General features: G+C 46.6%; 1 protein-coding gene across 2 annotated transcripts; it reads right to left on the bottom strand.

The window, feature by feature from the left end:
* Positions 1 to 15534, bottom strand: RERG (RAS like estrogen regulated growth inhibitor). 2 transcript variants are annotated; one of them, XM_030214702.1, is made up of 5 exons: positions 15268 to 15534; positions 13427 to 13560; positions 5636 to 5692; positions 2405 to 2478; positions 1 to 1234 (listed from the first exon to the last, which is right to left on the bottom strand). In XM_030214702.1, the coding sequence occupies exons 2-5, from the start codon at positions 13485 to 13487 to the stop codon at positions 827 to 829; spliced, it is 600 nt and encodes a 199-aa protein (XP_030070562.1). In that variant the 5' UTR covers positions 13488 to 13560; positions 15268 to 15534; the 3' UTR covers positions 1 to 826. The 2 variants fall into 2 exon arrangements, with proteins under 2 accessions (XP_030070562.1, XP_030070564.1); XM_030214704.1 differs by having other exon boundaries at positions 13427 to 13557.
* Positions 15535 to 17367: the final 1833 nt, after the last annotated feature.

Genomic DNA, 17367 nt, shown 5'->3' with positions numbered 1-17367 from the left:
AAAGGTAATACTGGTGACGCTTGTCTCGATGCAACCGGGCACACTGTTAGCTTTCACCTAGGACTTCATATTAAGATTTCTATCTCATCCCCAAACAGATACAGTTTCTCAGAGGCCCTTTGAAACATCACCAACAACCAGGAACCAATCTTTTATTGAAGTTATAAACACAAACTTGGTAAATGGAAAGCAGACTCATTTATTTCACGTAGACCACCGAACTGCTTTTAGATGGCAATGACTTTTGGTTACTATTGATGTAAGCCAGATTGCAGTCTGTGGGCCCTTTAGCAATCCTGCCAGGAGGGAATGGCATCTGGAAATCTGTTTATCTGATTGATTGCTCATACGATTGATAAGGCTCAAAATTCCCAGCATGCAGTGGGGAAGAATGGCTCCAGCCTAGTCCAGCCTGTCCCTGTTAATATAGCTATAGTATGACCATAGAGCGCAATGATATTGTTACAATAGGATCTTCAGTCTGGTGTGTAGTGAGCTGTGATATGTACAGTAATAGTCAAAGTATCAGGTGGCGCTGGTAGATTGAGGCTTGCGGTGGGCGTTGAGGCTGTTAACAGGAAGAAAGGCAATGCAAGTGATGCTATTACAGTGCAGGCTGCAGTGTGCAGTGATGCTGTTCCAGACAGTTCTGCAGTGCACAGTAGTGCATTACAGTGCAGGCTGCAGTGTGAACTGAACTTTAGCAAGATGGTCTGCAGTACATGTTGCTGATTTTACATGTATGTTCTGCAGCATGCAATGGTAGACCTGCCGTCCAATAATAGTTAAGAGTGTGGGCCCACAAAATTAGCACAGAACGGCACTTTTAACTGCTAATTTTGGTGAGCATTTTGTTGATGGCCTGTTTGACGTGGGTGGTGGAGCTGCGTCTCCGTGTTTTGCCCTGAATCATCCTTCGGCGCCGTACCTCGCGACAGAGTTCATAAAAAGCCTCGCTGATGCTCCCTTCGCCAGTGCAGGCAGAGCACTCGTAGAATGCGCAGGCCAGGTCCACAGCCAGCTTCTCTCCCTCCTCTGTGCTGACTTGCCGAGAATGCTCCAGGTCTGCTTTGTTCCCCATTAGCATCAATGTGACATTCTTAGGCTTTTTAATCTCATCTAGCAAGTTTTTCAGGGACAGTACTTCCTCAAAACTGCCACGGTCGGTGATATCATACACAAGAAGGAAACCTTCTCCCCAGCGCACGTGACTTTCCCACTGAAGAGGATCGTCCTGTTACAGGAGAGGAATGAGAAGAGGGTAAAAAGGGGAAGGACAAAGGAGAGAAGGGAAAAAGTCACTTCCAAGCTTCTTGGCATGAATCAGTGGCAAATCCACTCAAGGTGCATGTGTTGTGTACACACTTCATGTCAGACCCTCCCTTCTTTCTCCCACTGCATCTCTCCCTTCCCCTCCCTCCCTACGTGCCTTAAAATCACCTCCCGTCTTTGCCCGGGCTGCTAAAGCGGCACTCATAGGCTGTCCGCAGCCTACACCGGGGCTTTCTCTCTGAACCGTCCCATCTTTCAGAAAACAGGAAGTTGTGCCAGAAGCGGCGGGACAGTTCAGAGAGAAAGACCCAGTGCAGGCCGCAGGCAGTCTATGAGTGCCCCTGCAGGTGCCTGGGCAAAGACCGGAGGTGATTTTAAGGTGCTGGGGGGGGGGGGGGGGAGGAAGTGGCAGCATGAGACACACCCCCTGTTCAAAATTCCTGGGAACGTCACTGGCTACCCTGAGAACTCACTGCAACAAGATAAAAGTCGCATTTACAGTGTAAAATAATATGTCTTTAATGCTGACAGTGTTTGCTGTGTTATGAGAGAAATGATGTAGGAGATGAGAGAAAAGAGACAGGGTTGGAAAAAATCCCAAGCTGCAGGTTGTCCAGGTGCCAAATCTTCATCAACTGATACCTAGCACTGGGACTGGGCAAAGAAGCGGGGAGAGCCAGATGGAGTGGACCCACAGCAGAGCCATCACCTGGGCTGGACAAAGGCACAGAAGCTGCCAGCAGGTCCAGACCTAGAAAGAGAAGCAGGCAGCAAAAGAACGTGGAAAATGCTGGAAGGGAGAGAAAACAGTGGAAGGAGAGACCCATAGAGACCACTGTCGGAGGCAGGATGCTGGGCTTGATGAACCTTGATCTGACTTAGCAAGATTCACTTTATATTCTTATACTTGGAACAAAAGAAAAATGAAGACAAAGCTCCCCTGTGGAAGGAGTGAATCCACAGTGAAAGCTGGAAGGAAAGAAGTAAGGAGCGAAGCCCTGGGTGATTGTTTCATGATGAAGGAATAAGGACAGATGGTCAGGTATTGATGGTTCTCTCATTTGCGCTGGATGTGAAGGACCTAAAGAGAGCAACTCAAAGTTTACTGCACAGAAAAACTGTCCTTACTGACCTGACCAGCGGTGTCCAGAATCTCCATGGAAACAACCTCATCATCGATTGTTGCTTGATGACGATATGTTGACTCTAGGAAAAACATAAACTTATGAGATCGCTGTGAAACAATTTTTTAAAAATTGTTCTGTGACTTAATCCAGAGCATAAAGAGATACCTATGAAGCAGAAAGTCTGTGGACTGAGAATGTGCTGGGGGACCCACTTCTGGGACCCGGAACAGGAGACTCATAAGAACATAAGAATAGACATATTGGGTCAGACCAATGGTCCATCTAGTCCATCTGTTTATAACAGTGACCAATCCAGGTCACAAGTACCTGGCAGAAACCCAATTAGAAGCAACGTTGCACGATACCAATCCCAGAGCAAGTAGTGCTTTCCCCATATCCATCTCAATAACAGACTAAGGACTTTTCCTCCAGGAACTTGTCCAAACCTTTTTTAACCCAGATACACTAACCACCATTATCACATCCTCCAGCAGTGAGTTCCAAAGCTTAACTATCATTAGGAGTAAGTCATTTTTCATTGTTAAAGATATTCAATTAATCTGCCATGTAGACCCTAATGCTATCAATCTGCAACTGCTGAATGACTGCCTCTAATGAATTGCTCATTGACTTAAGCTGATAGAGGTGTACAAAATAATGAGTGGGGTAGAGCATTTGTTTACACTTTCTAATAATAGAACCAGGGGACACAAGATGAAATTAGAATGTGGTAGGTTTAAAACAAATCGGAGAAAGTTTCTTTACTCGGCGCATAGTTAGACTCTGGAACTCATTGCCGGAGAAGGTAGTGATGGCAGCTGGCCTTGCTGAGTTTAAAGGGGGTCTGGATAGATTCCTGAAGGAAAAGTCCATTGATCGTTATCAAATTTTGGGTTTTTGCCAGCTTCTTGGGGCCTGGATTGGCCGCTGTTGGAGACAGAGTGCTGGGCTTGATGGACCTTGGGTCTTTTCCCAGCGTAGCGGTGCTTATTTGCTAAGTCCTGAAAACTGTGCAGCAATATTGATTGCTGATCATCAATTTACCCCAAAAGTAAACCATAGAATAGATGGGTAAAGCTTGTATTTGTGCAATGTGCCAGATCAGACCTTTGCTTGATAGGGACACATTGCTTACATTAATTCATGCCTTGGCCTTAGATTACTGCAATGTTCTCTGTAACGGTACTTGGCAGTTTTCACTCAAAAGATTTCAATTCATTCAGAACATGACCATTCGCCTCCTTTACAACCTCAGATTAGCTGATCAAGTTTCTCCCTTCCTTAAGGAAAGTTGATGGTTACCTCCAACCGCCCATCTTGTTTCAATAATACGGGTTGCACCGCCCCTTTACAGGGCCTCATGACAACTTGGGCGCCCCGTTCGATTATGCCCCAGTATCACATACCATGTAAAATGGGTTTATCTTTTTGGGCAGACTGGATGGACTGTACAGGTCTTTATCTGCCGTCCTTTACTATGTTACTCTCCTGCTTATTTTCGAAAGAGATCGCCGGCCATCTTCCGACACAAATCGGGAGATGGCCGGCCATCTCCTGAACCCAGCCAAATCGGTATAATGGAAAGCCGAGATTTTGGCCGGCTCCAACTGCTTTCCGTCGCAGAGCCGGCCAAAGTTAGAGGGGGCATTTTGGAAGGGTATGGAAAGTGGGACGGGGGCATGGTTGTGAGATGGCCGGCTTTGGCCGATAATGGAAAAAAGATGGCCGACTCTGATTAGCATTTCGCTGGCTATAGAAATGCTAAATAGTAGTAGTAGTAGTTTTAGGACCAAGCCTCAAAAAAGTGTCCCAACTGACCAGATGACCACCGGAGGGAATCGGGGATCACCTCCCCTTACTTCCCCAGTGGTCATCAACCCCCTCCCACCCCCAAAAAAAATGTTTTAACAATTTTTTGCCAGCCTCTATGCCAGCCTGAAATGTCATACCCAGCTCCCTGACAGCAGTATGCAGGTCCCTGGAGCAGATTTTTGTGGGTGCAGTGCACTTCAGGCAGGTGGACCCAGGCCCCCCCCAACCTGTTACACTTGTGGTAGTAAATGGGAGTCCTCCAATCCCCCCCCCAAAACCCACTGTACCCACATGTAGGTGCCCCCCCTTCACCCCTAAGGGCTATGGTAGTGGTGTAGAGTTGTGGGGAGTGGGTTTTGGGGGGCTCAGCACCCAAGGTAAAGGAACTATGCATTTAGGAACAATTTTTGAAGTCCACTGCCGTGCCCCCTAGGGTGCCCGGTTGGTGTCCTGGCATGTGAGGGGGACCAGTGCACTACAAATGCTGGCTCCTCCCACGACCAAATCCCTTGGATTTGGCCGGGTTTGAGATCGCTGGCATTAGTTTCCATTATCGCCAGAAACCGATGCTGGCCATCTCTAAAGCTGGCCCAAATGCTGACATTTGGCCGGCTCCAACCGTATTATCAAAACAAAAGATAGCCGGCTATCTTTTTTCGATTAAACAGTTGGGGTGCCGCTTTACGGCGCCGGCCAAATAGATGGCCAGCGCCATTCGATTATGCCCCTCCACGTTACTATATGTTACATATTTCTAAATCCCAATTAAAATTTAACAGACAAAGGCCAAGCATGTATTCGAGACACAAAAATAAGTGTCATCATCTGAAATTAATGATAGGACACACCAAAGATACACAGATCCCCTGTACCAGCCCCGTGTGGTACAAGAACTGATGTTCGAGTATTTACATTTCTATCAATATATCATTCATAGCAGGGGCGTATCTGGACTTCGCCGGTAGGGGGGTCCAGAGCCGAGGTGAGGAGGCACATTTTAGCCCCCCCGTGATCCCGCCCCTGCCCTCCGCTGCCATTGCCGCCACCCCTCCCCCCGCCGCCACCGCCAGAACCACCTCCAACAACTGTTGCCCGCCCGCCTGACGACCCTTGTGACCCCCCGCCTGCTGTCGCTTACCTGTGCTGGCGGGGGACCCCAACCCCCGCCAGCCGAAGCTGTCGTCCTTCGTTCGTTTGTTTTCTTCTTTCTGAGTCTGACTCTGACGTCCTGCACACGTCCTGCACATTGTGTACGTGCAGGACGTCAGAGACGAGTCAACAAAGGTAGGCGGCGGGAGGGGGGTTCCGAGGGCCGTCGGTAGGGGGGTCCAGGGCCAAATCTATGGGGGCCCTGGCCCCCGTGGCCCCATTACAGATACGCCCCTGATTCGTAGCAGAGAGTGCACAAAGAGAAGCAGACCTACCCAGTGTAGGGTCATACTCCCAGATGAAACGTTTGGTGAGAAACCTCACTACAAGTGCTGTGGAAAGAACAAAATGGTCACATTAACATCAGGAGAAAAGGGTATACATTCAAGAGAACTGTCCAACATTCAGCAGCCTGTCCACCTTCTCTGCTACACATTCAGCTTCGTCTAAACATGTGGAGATGCTAGACTAGCCTGGTTTATAACCAGTAGCTCCCCAGCCTGGAGACAGCTCCATCGAGGGAAATATCAGTGTTCTACATCAGACTGTACCATGTTCTGACTCCCGCTCATGCCGATCACTATTGTACTGGTACTCCAGTGCTGCATCCAACTGTACCATGTATTGACTTCCAATCATGCTGATCACTATTTGTGGCGAAATGGTGAATTTTCCAGCATGAGAATTATAAGAATATTTCATAAAGTGTTTTTCTCTAGTTTGGCCAGCAAGTGATGCGTGTTTATGTTTAAAGCTGTCACAGAAAAAAATTAGTGTTCCTTCTTTAGTTTAACACAGAGAGGAAGTAACCTACAGTGATATGGCCAGCTAGTTTCAAAAAATGTTGTTCTGGGCTCTGATTGGCCCAGGAGCTCAAATTCAGTCAGGATGTACTGACTTTTTCCCCAGTCTCAGCTAGGAAGAGGAGAAAGAAAGATCTCTTTACTGAGACCCTGTGAGCAGTTATATTCTGTAACCTGTGAGCAGCTATATTTCCTATACTCCCCAGGCACTATCCAGGCAGTGACTAAACATTTAGATAATTTTAATATTGATCTATATTCAGTTACCTGTTATTATGTGCTGTTTTTGTTAAATCTGTGTTTATGGTTCACTGTTCAATATTTTTATGTCAATAAAACTTTTTTAGTTTATTGACTCTGCTTGTCTGGACTGACTAAGAATCTTGGTGGTTTATGTGTTGGGTCTGTGAGTGCTTTCTAGGAACTGTGGGACCACTGGGAGACTCACCTAGAGGTGGTTGGGCCCCAATTGATGGGAGGAGGGTGCTAGTATAGAGCACATGCCCAGGTGCAGGTGGACCTGAGCAGTGCTGAGGGCAGACCCCCTAAGTGGCTGCAGGGTTAGCCCCAGGCGAGTGGCTAGGCATTTCGTGACACTATTGTACCAGTATTCTGGTGCTGCATCAGACTGTACCATGTACTGATTCCCACTCATGCTGATCATTATTTCTACCGGTATTCCAGTGCTGCATCAGTCTCCTCTGCACCTGTACCATCAGAACACAAACTTTTCTGAATGCTTCACTCTCTGCCTTCCTCCTCTCACCTCCCCCTTTTCATTCTTACGCCCACGGCTCGCTTTCTGCTTTCTGCTGCTGGGAGACGGCTGCATGACGGTGTAGGAGAAAGAATCTCCATGATGACGCTCTGAAAAATGCCAGGAAGAGAGCCAGAAGCAAAAGGGGATTAACTCATAGGGGATGTGAGGTCTCTCTGGAAAAGATTGTCTTTCAGCTGTGAGGTTTCCTTCGTACCCCTTCCAGCTACTCACTCTGGAAGTTGGAAGTGGTCTGTATTACCCCTACTGCTGCACCAGCCTTCATTAGTTTTCATGACCCCATCCAGCTGCTGTAGTTCCAGTCCTTGGCCAGGAGTCTTTCTACAGCCTGCTATACCCAGAGTTTACCAGCTACACCACCCCACTATACCCAGGGTCTGTCAGCTACACAGCCCCGCTATACCCAGGGTCTGCCAGTATAGCTGTGTCTCCCTCCTTTCCTGGGACCTGGCTGGGATGCTGATGTGTGGAGAGCGGGCAGGGAATTCCTCTCCTCCCCCCCCCCCCCCCCCCCATAGTCTGCTGTAGAGCCTGGAAGAACAGTGAGGGGTGGAGGGTAGAATGCTATGATGTATAAGGAGGGTGACTAGAGTGGGAAGGAGAGAAAAGGATTTGGCTCAGACCACACCCCCTCCCCCCTAGGTCTTATTGCTAACGCAGCTCTTCATCTAAAAACAAAAAAGATTACTCACTCTTTTTTGGCAGCTCTTCCTAGGCATGGGAGTACTTAGTCCCCCTTCTTTCCGGGTAATTACTCTTCTTTCTAAACCTGTGCTCAGGTATATAATCCAGACCCCTTTCCAGGTTCTGGACTGCCCCTACTTGACATTTCGCCCTTTAGATTGTAAGCTCCTTGGAGCAGGGACTGTCCTTTATGTCAATTTATGTTAATCTGTACAGCGCTGCGTAACCCTAGTAGCGCTCTAGAAATGTTAAGTAGTAGTAGAGCTACAGTCGAAACACTGATTTGTCTAACTAACAATTGATTTATAATCTGATTCTCAATCTGGCTGTCCCTGTGGTTCAGACACACTGCAGGCATTACCTCTTTATGGTCACTGTAATGGGAGGCCTCTGCATTTAGGAGAGAGGCCTCACGCCCCTGACAATGACCTTCCATACCGTTCCCCATCAAAACACAAAACCTGCAGCAGCCGGTGAAACTGCAGATGCCAGACACAGTGGCAATCCAAGGACTCCACACCCAAGTCATTTTCATTCAATCTCTTCCTTGATGGAAGGACACTTGAAGGGCAAATGTTCCCTGAAATACTCAGAGGAGTCAAAGCGTATCATTTCCAAAAAAAGTGACATCAAATGTACTTTAGCACATGATTCGATTGACCCCAAAGCTCCATGTTCAGGATTTACATCCAGTGGAGTAAGACTCCACTGCCTGGATTTACAGGCAGTGGAGTAAGACAGGCAGTGGAGTAAGACGCCTTCCCACACTTGGAGCTAGAGGGATACTTATTATTGTTTATTAAACTGAAATATTGAAGAACAGATAATAAAACTCTCAGACTGATCTGAGCCTTCTGTCAGGAGGTCATCATCAGTGAGACCCACCCCACAGAATCTGCATCATCTCAGACAGACCCTCTTCCTACGCCCTGCATCTCCGCCGCCTGCCTGTCCTATATGCACTGGGTACCTGCCCTAGACCCTGCAGCTCCCCTTGGCACAAAATCTGTACCCTGGTGCCTCTCTTATTCCCAGACACTCATCCACTGCCCTGCACCCCCCCCCCCCCCCTCAGCACCTCTTCTGTGCATGGTATCTGTACCCTAGCAGTTGTCACTCATTCCCAGACACCCATCCAATGTCCTGCACTTCCCCTCAGCACCTCTCCTATGTACAGTATCATCACCAAATGCTTCTGTGTCGTCCCTTAACTTGGGAGAGGAAAACCATCCATGGAAGCCATTTTCAAAGGCAAACCAGGCTCTAAAGATTTCATTGTAACACTGATTTTTGAAGCAGTTTCCAGACACTTAACCCTTACATTGAGTAATGCCATTACATAAAGAATTGTAAAATTACATTTCTAATTGCATTTTGTATTTTCAAGTTTTTCCCAATTCTCAAATCTGCATCCAGACCTGTACGAATTTATTGCTTCAGACTACAGCAGTACCGATCAGAGCATTAGTCATAGCTTGCAAGCATTGGAAAGGTCCCTACCAGTACCCTGATCTTTTTTACCAAATGTAGGAGCAATTTCAACACCTGTAGGGTCCTCTCAAGGAGCGTCACTATCTGTACTCTCACCAAAATAAATTGCATGGTATGATATCCACCAGCGAGCCTTCTCAGGAGTAGCCCCCACGCTCTGGAATTTACTCCCAGAGGGACTACGTCTAACTGGAGACTACCTCTACTTCAGGAAGCAGGTGAAAGCCTGGCTCTTCTCTCAAGCCTTTAACACACATGGTGACTGATTATTCACTCACTCCACACCTGGACTAGCTTGACAGATAAAGACCAGCCCCAAATTTGGATGCAGAGCCCAGAGCCATGTGCAAACTAATTACTTAACAAGCTGGTCACAATCCTTGAAATTAATTGGATCTGTCTGTGCGCTATTCTGTAACTCTGTGCCTAAATTGTCTCACAAGCAACTCAAAAAGGGATGTGGACATGGGAGGGGCATGGGTGGGTGTTCCCACAATTTACCTGTAGTTTTATGCACCCAATTTGCAGCAGGTTTCAGCAGGCGTAAGGGCAGGGAATCTGCACTAAGCCCTGGACTGGAATAGCCTAGACCCAGATTTTTCCCCATTTGGTGCCATTTCCAGAATCTGGCCCCACAGTCTGTGCACCCGGTCACTTAGACCAGTTCCTCGTACCTTGTTCAGTAAATGAATGTGTGCGGCAGTGGCCAAAAAAGCAAACAGGATGCTAGGAATTATTAGGAAAGGGATGCAAAATAAGACCAAGAATATTATAATGCCTCTGTATCACTACATGGTGCGATCAAACCTTTGAGTATTGCATTCAATTCTGGTCGCCGTATCTCATAAGAACAGCCATACTGGGTCAGACCATCCATACTGGGTCAGACCATTGGTCCATCTAGCCCAGTATTCTGCTTCCAACAGTGACCAATCCAGGTCATAAGTACATGGCAGAAACCCAATTAGTAGTAACATTTCATGCTACCAATTATGTTCAACTATGTCTAGTTAGTTAATAAGTACATAAGTATTGCCATACTGGGAAAGACCAAAGGTCCATCGAGCCCAGCATCCTGTTTCCAATAGTGGCCAATCCAGGTCACAAATACCCAGCAAGATCACAAAAATGTACAAAACATTTTATACTGCTTATCCCAGAAATAGTGAGATGTAATGCAACATTATTTACTGTATACTGAACAGTTCCACTGTAAGTTATTACTAATTAATGTTAGCTAATCTTTTGATAACATACTGTAAATGTAAACCGCTTAGAACTTGTCGGTAAAGCGGGTTATAAATGCTAAATTATGAGTACCATATCTATTATTTGATTGTTCTAACTGCCCATTAACATGTTTCCTTTGTACAGGACCGCCGAGAGACTAGGCCAGGCCTGGTGCAAGGCCACCTGCATATGCCCCCCCACTGCCCCGCCTCCGCCGCTCCCCGTCACTCCCCCCGCCGCTGCAGTCCACGGTCTCACCTGCCTGCCTCCATGGCTCCGGGCCCCCTTCATTCAAAGCGGCAGTCGCAGATTGCATCTTTTCTGGCCTTCCCGCCCTGTGTCCCGCCCTCGTCTGATGTAACTTCCGGTTTCCGCGAGGGCGGGACCCAGGGAGGGAAGGCCAGAAGAGAGGCGATCTGCGACTGCCGCTTTGAATGAAGGGGGCCAGGAGCCGTGGAGGCAGGCAGGTGAGACCGGGGACTGAATCGCCGGCGGCCTGACCCCAGCACCGGGCCCCCCTTGGAGGCCCGGCCAGGGGGAATTTTGCCCCCCCCCCCCCTCAGCGGCCCTGCCTTTGTATTGTGCTGACATTGTGAGTATCAGGTCTCTGTTAAATAAATGTTCTTTTATGCTACCTATTAATTTGTATTCTACTGATGTATTATATTTCTGTTTTATGATTGTTCTACTGTGCTGTTTAATTGTGAACATTTATGATACTGTACCATGTTAGTCTTTTTTCTAGTATTCATTCCTCCATCTCCAAGTTTACCTCATCGATTGTGTCTCTGCTTATGTCTGATCATTTCACAAGCTGTTAACAAAATTAAAGTTTATGTCAAGCTGTATATGCTGTTCGTTGCCTTGGGTGAATTTCTTCATAGAGGTGGTTAGTAAATCCCAATAAATAAATAAACAAACATACACCATCTGAGCATTTCTATAAATAGAGGTTCCAGCAGCACATCTCTCGACAACAGAAAATCAAGCTCTCCACTTCTCATAGTTTTAACATCCTGTTATAAATTATGAAGAAACTAAGATCTCCCCCCTCGTGTCTGCAGAATTTTTTTTTTTTTTTTTTGGGGGGGGGAGGACATGCCAGGCTGCAGTGCATGTAAATCCTTAGTTGAAACAGAACTGATCTGTTCCAACAGCACCTGTGCAAGGCCATCGTTACATGAGAAACTGTCTTTAGTTCCAGTGATTAGCTTGTCTTCTAGCCTGGGGGGTTGCTCTGGAGGCACCATCGATGACAGGGCAGGTAGGGACACCTAGGGGGTAATGCTCTATAGGTCACCTAAAGCTAGGTATGGGGATGTAGTAACAGCGGTTAGCATATCTGGGTTTAAAAAAAAGGTTTGGACAAACTCCTGGAGGAAAAGTCCATAGTCTGGTATTGAGACAGACATGGGGAAGCAACTGCTTGCCCTGGGATTGGTAGCATGGAATGTTTCCACTATTTGGGTTTCTGCCAGACACTTGACCTGGATTGGCAAGTTTTGGAAGCAGGATATTGGGCTAGATGGACCATTGGTCCTGACCCAGTATGGCTATTCTTATGTTCTTACGATGCATGCTAAGCGTGAATTGTATAATATTAGAGTATTAGCATAAGTCCACATTTACATGGCTGGGGGAAATGCAGTTAGACACATAAATACTACAGAAGTGCCTGACACACCCCTGACCCACTTCTGCCCCTCCCAAGTCCACATCCCCTGAAAAGCTGCAAAAACTCAACTAAACACAGCAAGTGCAGAAATGCTGACTGATGCCAAAGCAAATCACAGCCTGTTATTAACAGCACTTCTCAGCTGATTATTATATTAAGTTACGCGTCCAACTGGCCCGATTTTATAACTCACACAAATCTGTGCACTAGTTGCACATGTGGGTGCACAATGTTTTAGGGAATTAGGGTGTGTCCTGAGTTCTGGAGGGAAGTGACACCTGGGTCCGCTGGAGACTATGAAATCGAGAGGAAAACTGTGGAACTGTGAATGAAGACCATGGGTCAGTAAAGGGGGCCCTGAGTGAGCAGATGTGGCTTGTTTGCTGTTGGATTTATTTATTTATTGGGATTTATTAACTGCCTTTATGAAGAGATCGTGCTGGAGATCCTCATTAAAAACAGCTTAAAGGGGGCTCATGGCATAAGCGTCTTCCGCAACCTGGTACAATCAATGGTACTCAGCCACCTAGATTACTGCAATGCACTCTACGCTGGCTGCAAAGAGCAAATAATCAAGAAACTTCAGACAGCTCAGAACACTGCAGCTAGACTCATATTCGGTAAAACAAAATAAGAAAGTGCCAAACCCTTACAAAAAAGGATGCACTGGCTCCCACTCAACGAACATATTACGTTCAAAATATGCACCCTAGTTCATAAAATTATTCACGGAGACGCACCAGCCTACATGTCAGACCTGACAGACCTACCACCCAGGAATGCTAAAAAATCATCCCGCACATTCCTTAATCTTCACTTCCCAAACTGCAAAGGTCTCAAATACAAACTAACTCATGCGTCAACCTTTTCCTACCTGAGCACACAATTCTGGAATGCGCTGCCGTGCAATTTAAAAACGATCTATGAACTAGCTAACTTCCGAATTCTGCTGAAGACTCATCTCTTCAACAAGGCATACAACAACGATCAACAAATATTAACTCCTGCACACGTATCCAGAACTGCCTCCACAATATCTACCTGACAAAATATTAACATGTTTTCTCATCATCACACTACCCAAGATCCTTTCGCTATTACTAAATGTATATTTTCTTATATAATTCTTATACATCTCTTACTATGCTTGCTGAAAAATACTATCATGTTCTATCATTATCATGTTACCCAAAATCCTTCTGTTATTACTAAATGTATACTTTCTCGTGCATTGTCACTACTCATGACATATTGTAAGCCACATTGAGGCTGCAAAGAGGTGGGAAAATGTGGGATACAAATGCAAGAAATAAATAAATAAACACAGTAAAGGGTCTCCAGAAACCAGGAACACTCACTATATGCCACACACAGCTGGGAAGAAAGGTGAGAAGACAGGACTTACCGGACTTCCCTACGCCGGCTCGGCCAAACACTGCGAGCTTCACCTCTGCACTCTTGGCCATTGTCTCCAGCAAAGGGCACCCTGAATTCAGGGCAGGGTCCAGCTTTACCTCTTCATGGTGATCTGCAGGCCTGCTAAGGAAAGACAGGAGGACCCAGATCATAAACCCCTGACACTTTAGCAAAGTTACACCTAGGGTATCATCTGGCTCCGGATCACATTGCCCTGAACTCTATTTAGCAAGAGAAATGCCAAAAACAGGAGCTGAAAACCCTAGCTCAGTAGTCATTAGTATTGCTATTCTATGCAAATCGCGCCATAGTCCCTGCCCCAGGTAGCCCAGAGAACGCTGTGCTTGCCCCCTAGAATTTCCAGACAAAGCCCATAGAACCCTTGTCCACTGCCTTAAAAGCACAATGTCCTACAGTCAAGCTAGCTGGGTTATGTCCTTGCAGTGCAGACAGGAGTCATGGGGCAGACTGGACTGGCCAATTAGCCTTTTTCTGTCATCAGCTTATGATACCTGCTCAAATACTCTTGAAACTAAGTGTCTGGTCCAGAATCTCACACTCCTTGCCCAAATCACCCTACAGACATCCCTTGAGAATGTACACATTTTGCATCAACAGTGGATCTCCATCAGAACTCTGTGCAGGCGTCACAATGATACATGTAAAGCATGATCACAGCACAGACTGATACAGGTAAAGCATGAACACAGCACAGACAGGTGAAGAGTCCATCTCCATCAGAACGCTATGCAGGCATCACACTGATACAGGTAAAGCATGATCACAGCACAGACAGGTGAAGAGTCCATCTCCATCAGAACGCTATGCAGGCGTCACACTGATACAGGTAAAGCATGATCACAGCACAGACTGATACAGGTAAAGCATGAACACAGCACAGACAGGTGAAGAGTCCATCTCCATCAGAACGCTATGCAGGCATCACACTGATACAGGTAAAGCATGATCACAGCACAGACTGATACAGGTAAAGCATGAACACAGCACAGACAGGTGAAGAGTCCATCTCCATCAGAACGCTATGCAGGCATCACACTGATACAGGTAAAGCATGATCACAGCACAGACAGGTGAAGAGTCCATCTCCATCAGAACGCTATGCAGGCGTCACACTGATACAGGTAAAGCATGATCACAGCACAGACTGATACAGGTAAAGCATGAACACAGCACAGACAGGTGAAGAGTCCATCTCCATCAGAACGCTATGCAGGCATCACACTGATACAGGTAAAGCATGATCACAGCACAGACAGGTGAAGAGTCCATCTCCATCAGAACGCTATGCAGGCGTCACACTGATACAGGTAAAGCATGATCACAGCACAGACTGATACAGGTAAAGCATGATCACAGCACAGACAGGTGGAGAGCAGAAGTGAAAAGGACTAAGTTATTTTTTATATATAGCTTTTTGCCCCCCCCCCCCCCCCCCCTCAATTTAAAGAAAGTGTTAAAAATAGTAAAAGATGAAGGCGCAATCAGGAAGAAGAGTTGAATAAGGAGACAAGGAGAGAAGAGAAAACACATGTGTTTGTCTCCAAATCTCACGGAAGAACAGACACAGGTAGAAAGCGCCAACGTTGAAATCTTGACAGTATTTTGCCCCTGCTAAAGGGGAAACGCCCGGGGCGGACGGCCGCAGCACAGGCTAACGCGAAGGGAACCTGTTTATACTGTTTGAGACGAGAGTCTGCGGGGGAGGGAGCCAAGAGCTTCTGCCTGCAACAGTCAGAAATCCAGCAGGATTTAAAAAAAAAAAAAAATCACTACCCCCTGTGCTGATCCTCTTTCCCTACATGCACTCACCTGGGCTCCAGTCCCGGCCGGCTCTCTGGGCTCCTTCGATCCCGTCCTCCTGGGGGAGTGGGGCAGGAGGGGCAGCTCTGACTGCAGCAAATCCGTGCACAAGTCGGACTCAGCAAATAAACCCTAAAAGACGCCCATGTTTCAGTACAACGACCAGCAGGACTGGTGCATGGTCTCTTCCTCCCCTGTACTCCCAGACAGTATCACCTCGCCAGTCCGTCCCTGATTACAGATATCACGTCTAACCCCAGAGAACCGAGCACTAAACTGAACTGTCCGGGAGGAGGTAAACGCGTACTGAGCAAATGACTGCACGCCTATGCAGCAAACTCTGCAAGGGAGGGGGATGGGCTCTTTCCCTCAGAAGATGCTGGCTTAGCCCTGCCCCCCCCCCCCCATAGGACCACCATGACAGGAACAGGCACCCCAGTGAGCCCCCCCCCCCCCCCCCCCCACAAGACCAGGCACCCCAATTAGACCTTGAGCTAATGTGTGGTCCCACTCTCCTACTCGGAACTGCAAAGGCTGAATCTCACGGCACACACATTTTGCATGGACACCCTTTACACTCTGTGCTAATCTCCATAGTGTGTGTCTTTCATAGTCCTGACTCATAAACCCTAGCACGAATTTTTCAGTGGAGGAAAGAGTTTACCTTCATAACCCAGGCTGTGAGACCTGTGATGCAGACAGTCACAGACATACAGCTGATGGGATTCCAAAATGAAATCTTTACTGAAAACTTGTTCAAATAAGTTAAATCGGTGGAGGTTGTAACCCTTTAAAACCATACAAGAACGTAAGACCTTTGAAGTCAGAATGATTGAATATTTTAATACCCAACAGAAAGGACTTAACAAGGATCTGGGGTTCCTAGCCCATTATAAACCATAAAGCTGTATTTCTCTGTTGATCACCCCACTCCTCACCTATCCACACCCATCCTGTTAGAATATCAATGATATGCTTTGATGTCCCCATGCATACCTCCGACCCACCCCCATCCTCCCACCCTGTCAGACTGTTTTCACTTATATACACTGTCAGCTAGCACATTTGCTTATTTCCGATCTGACGAAGAAGGGCAACCTTCGAAAGCTAATCAAGAAATGTATTATGTCCAATAAAAAAGGTATCATCTTATTTTCTTTTCCATGTTTTATTTTGTTTGATTTCTATTGATAACCTTAAGAGTGGACTAACACGGCTACCACACTCCTCTGCTTAACCCTTTCTTGCAAATCCCAAAGTGGCCATAGTGACGGGGGAGAGGGGGGCGAGGAGGTGTTTAATCCCTGTCTGCACACCCCTCCTCCTCACTCTCCGGATGTCCCTTCCACCTACTCCTTCCTGGGATGCTTCCTCCCTTCCCCACAGGTCAGTAAAGGGGCTCTGATTAAGGGGAAACCCACCTCTGCATGGGGCTTGTTCTAATGCTGAAGAAGACAGATGAAGAAATATAATGATGGGTGATTTCAATTACCATGAAGATCACAAAAAGAATTCTTGTAAATTCACAGGTTAGTCATTCATGGACAATACCCCCATACCCAGTACAAACACAAACAAAAAAATGATATTATAGTGGAGAAAAAACGACCTCAGCCTGCTGAAAAAATCACTTTCTCATTCAACTTAAGTGTACATGGCACACCATCACAGGTCTAAAAAAAACTTCACACAAAAATAATGTAGCTCCATATGTTTAACATTATCCCCAAAAAAGTGGCTTAAACCCTGTGGAAAAGGAACAGTTCAGTTCAATTACTGAGTCTTCCATTGGCCAATCATCAGGTCCACCTTGAACATGCTCTTTACCAGCTAATACCTTTATCCAACCGACTCTAACATCTCTCGACAGGGTTTCCTGTTTCGCCTTGGTATGGAGTTTTTTTTTTTTTTGGGGGGGGGGGGGGGGGTTGAGACCTGTGATGGTGCACTGTGTACCCTTAAGTTGAATGTGAAGGGGATTCTAGACAAGCAGGCTCAATGACACTCATGGATTTTTAGTTTTAAAACATTTTGAAAAAAAAAAAGTAATGTCTTGGACATCTGATTTTAAAATCAATAATCATTAGAAGTGAACTGGTTTCATAAGAG

The sequence above is a fragment of the Microcaecilia unicolor genome, chromosome 9 (genome assembly GCF_901765095.1).
Source record: "Microcaecilia unicolor chromosome 9, aMicUni1.1, whole genome shotgun sequence".
In the NCBI taxonomy this organism is placed as follows: domain Eukaryota; kingdom Metazoa; phylum Chordata; class Amphibia; order Gymnophiona; family Siphonopidae; genus Microcaecilia; species Microcaecilia unicolor.
This window is presented reverse-complemented; position numbering and strand designations above follow the sequence as displayed.

Bases quoted from the DNA above. Each gene is read 5' to 3' on its own strand.
- RERG (XM_030214702.1), bottom strand. From the start codon at position 13,487: ATGGCCAAGAGTGCAGAGGTGAAGCTCGCAGTGTTTGGCCGAGCCGGC. The intron at 2,479-5,635 runs GTAGGTCTGCTT...TGTTTTTCCTAG, and splicing joins GGAGTATGACCCTACACTGG to AGTCAACATATCGTCATCAA. The intron at 1,235-2,404 runs GTCAGTAAGGAC...CTCCTGTAACAG, and splicing joins TTCTGGACACCGCTGGTCAG to GACGATCCTCTTCAGTGGGA.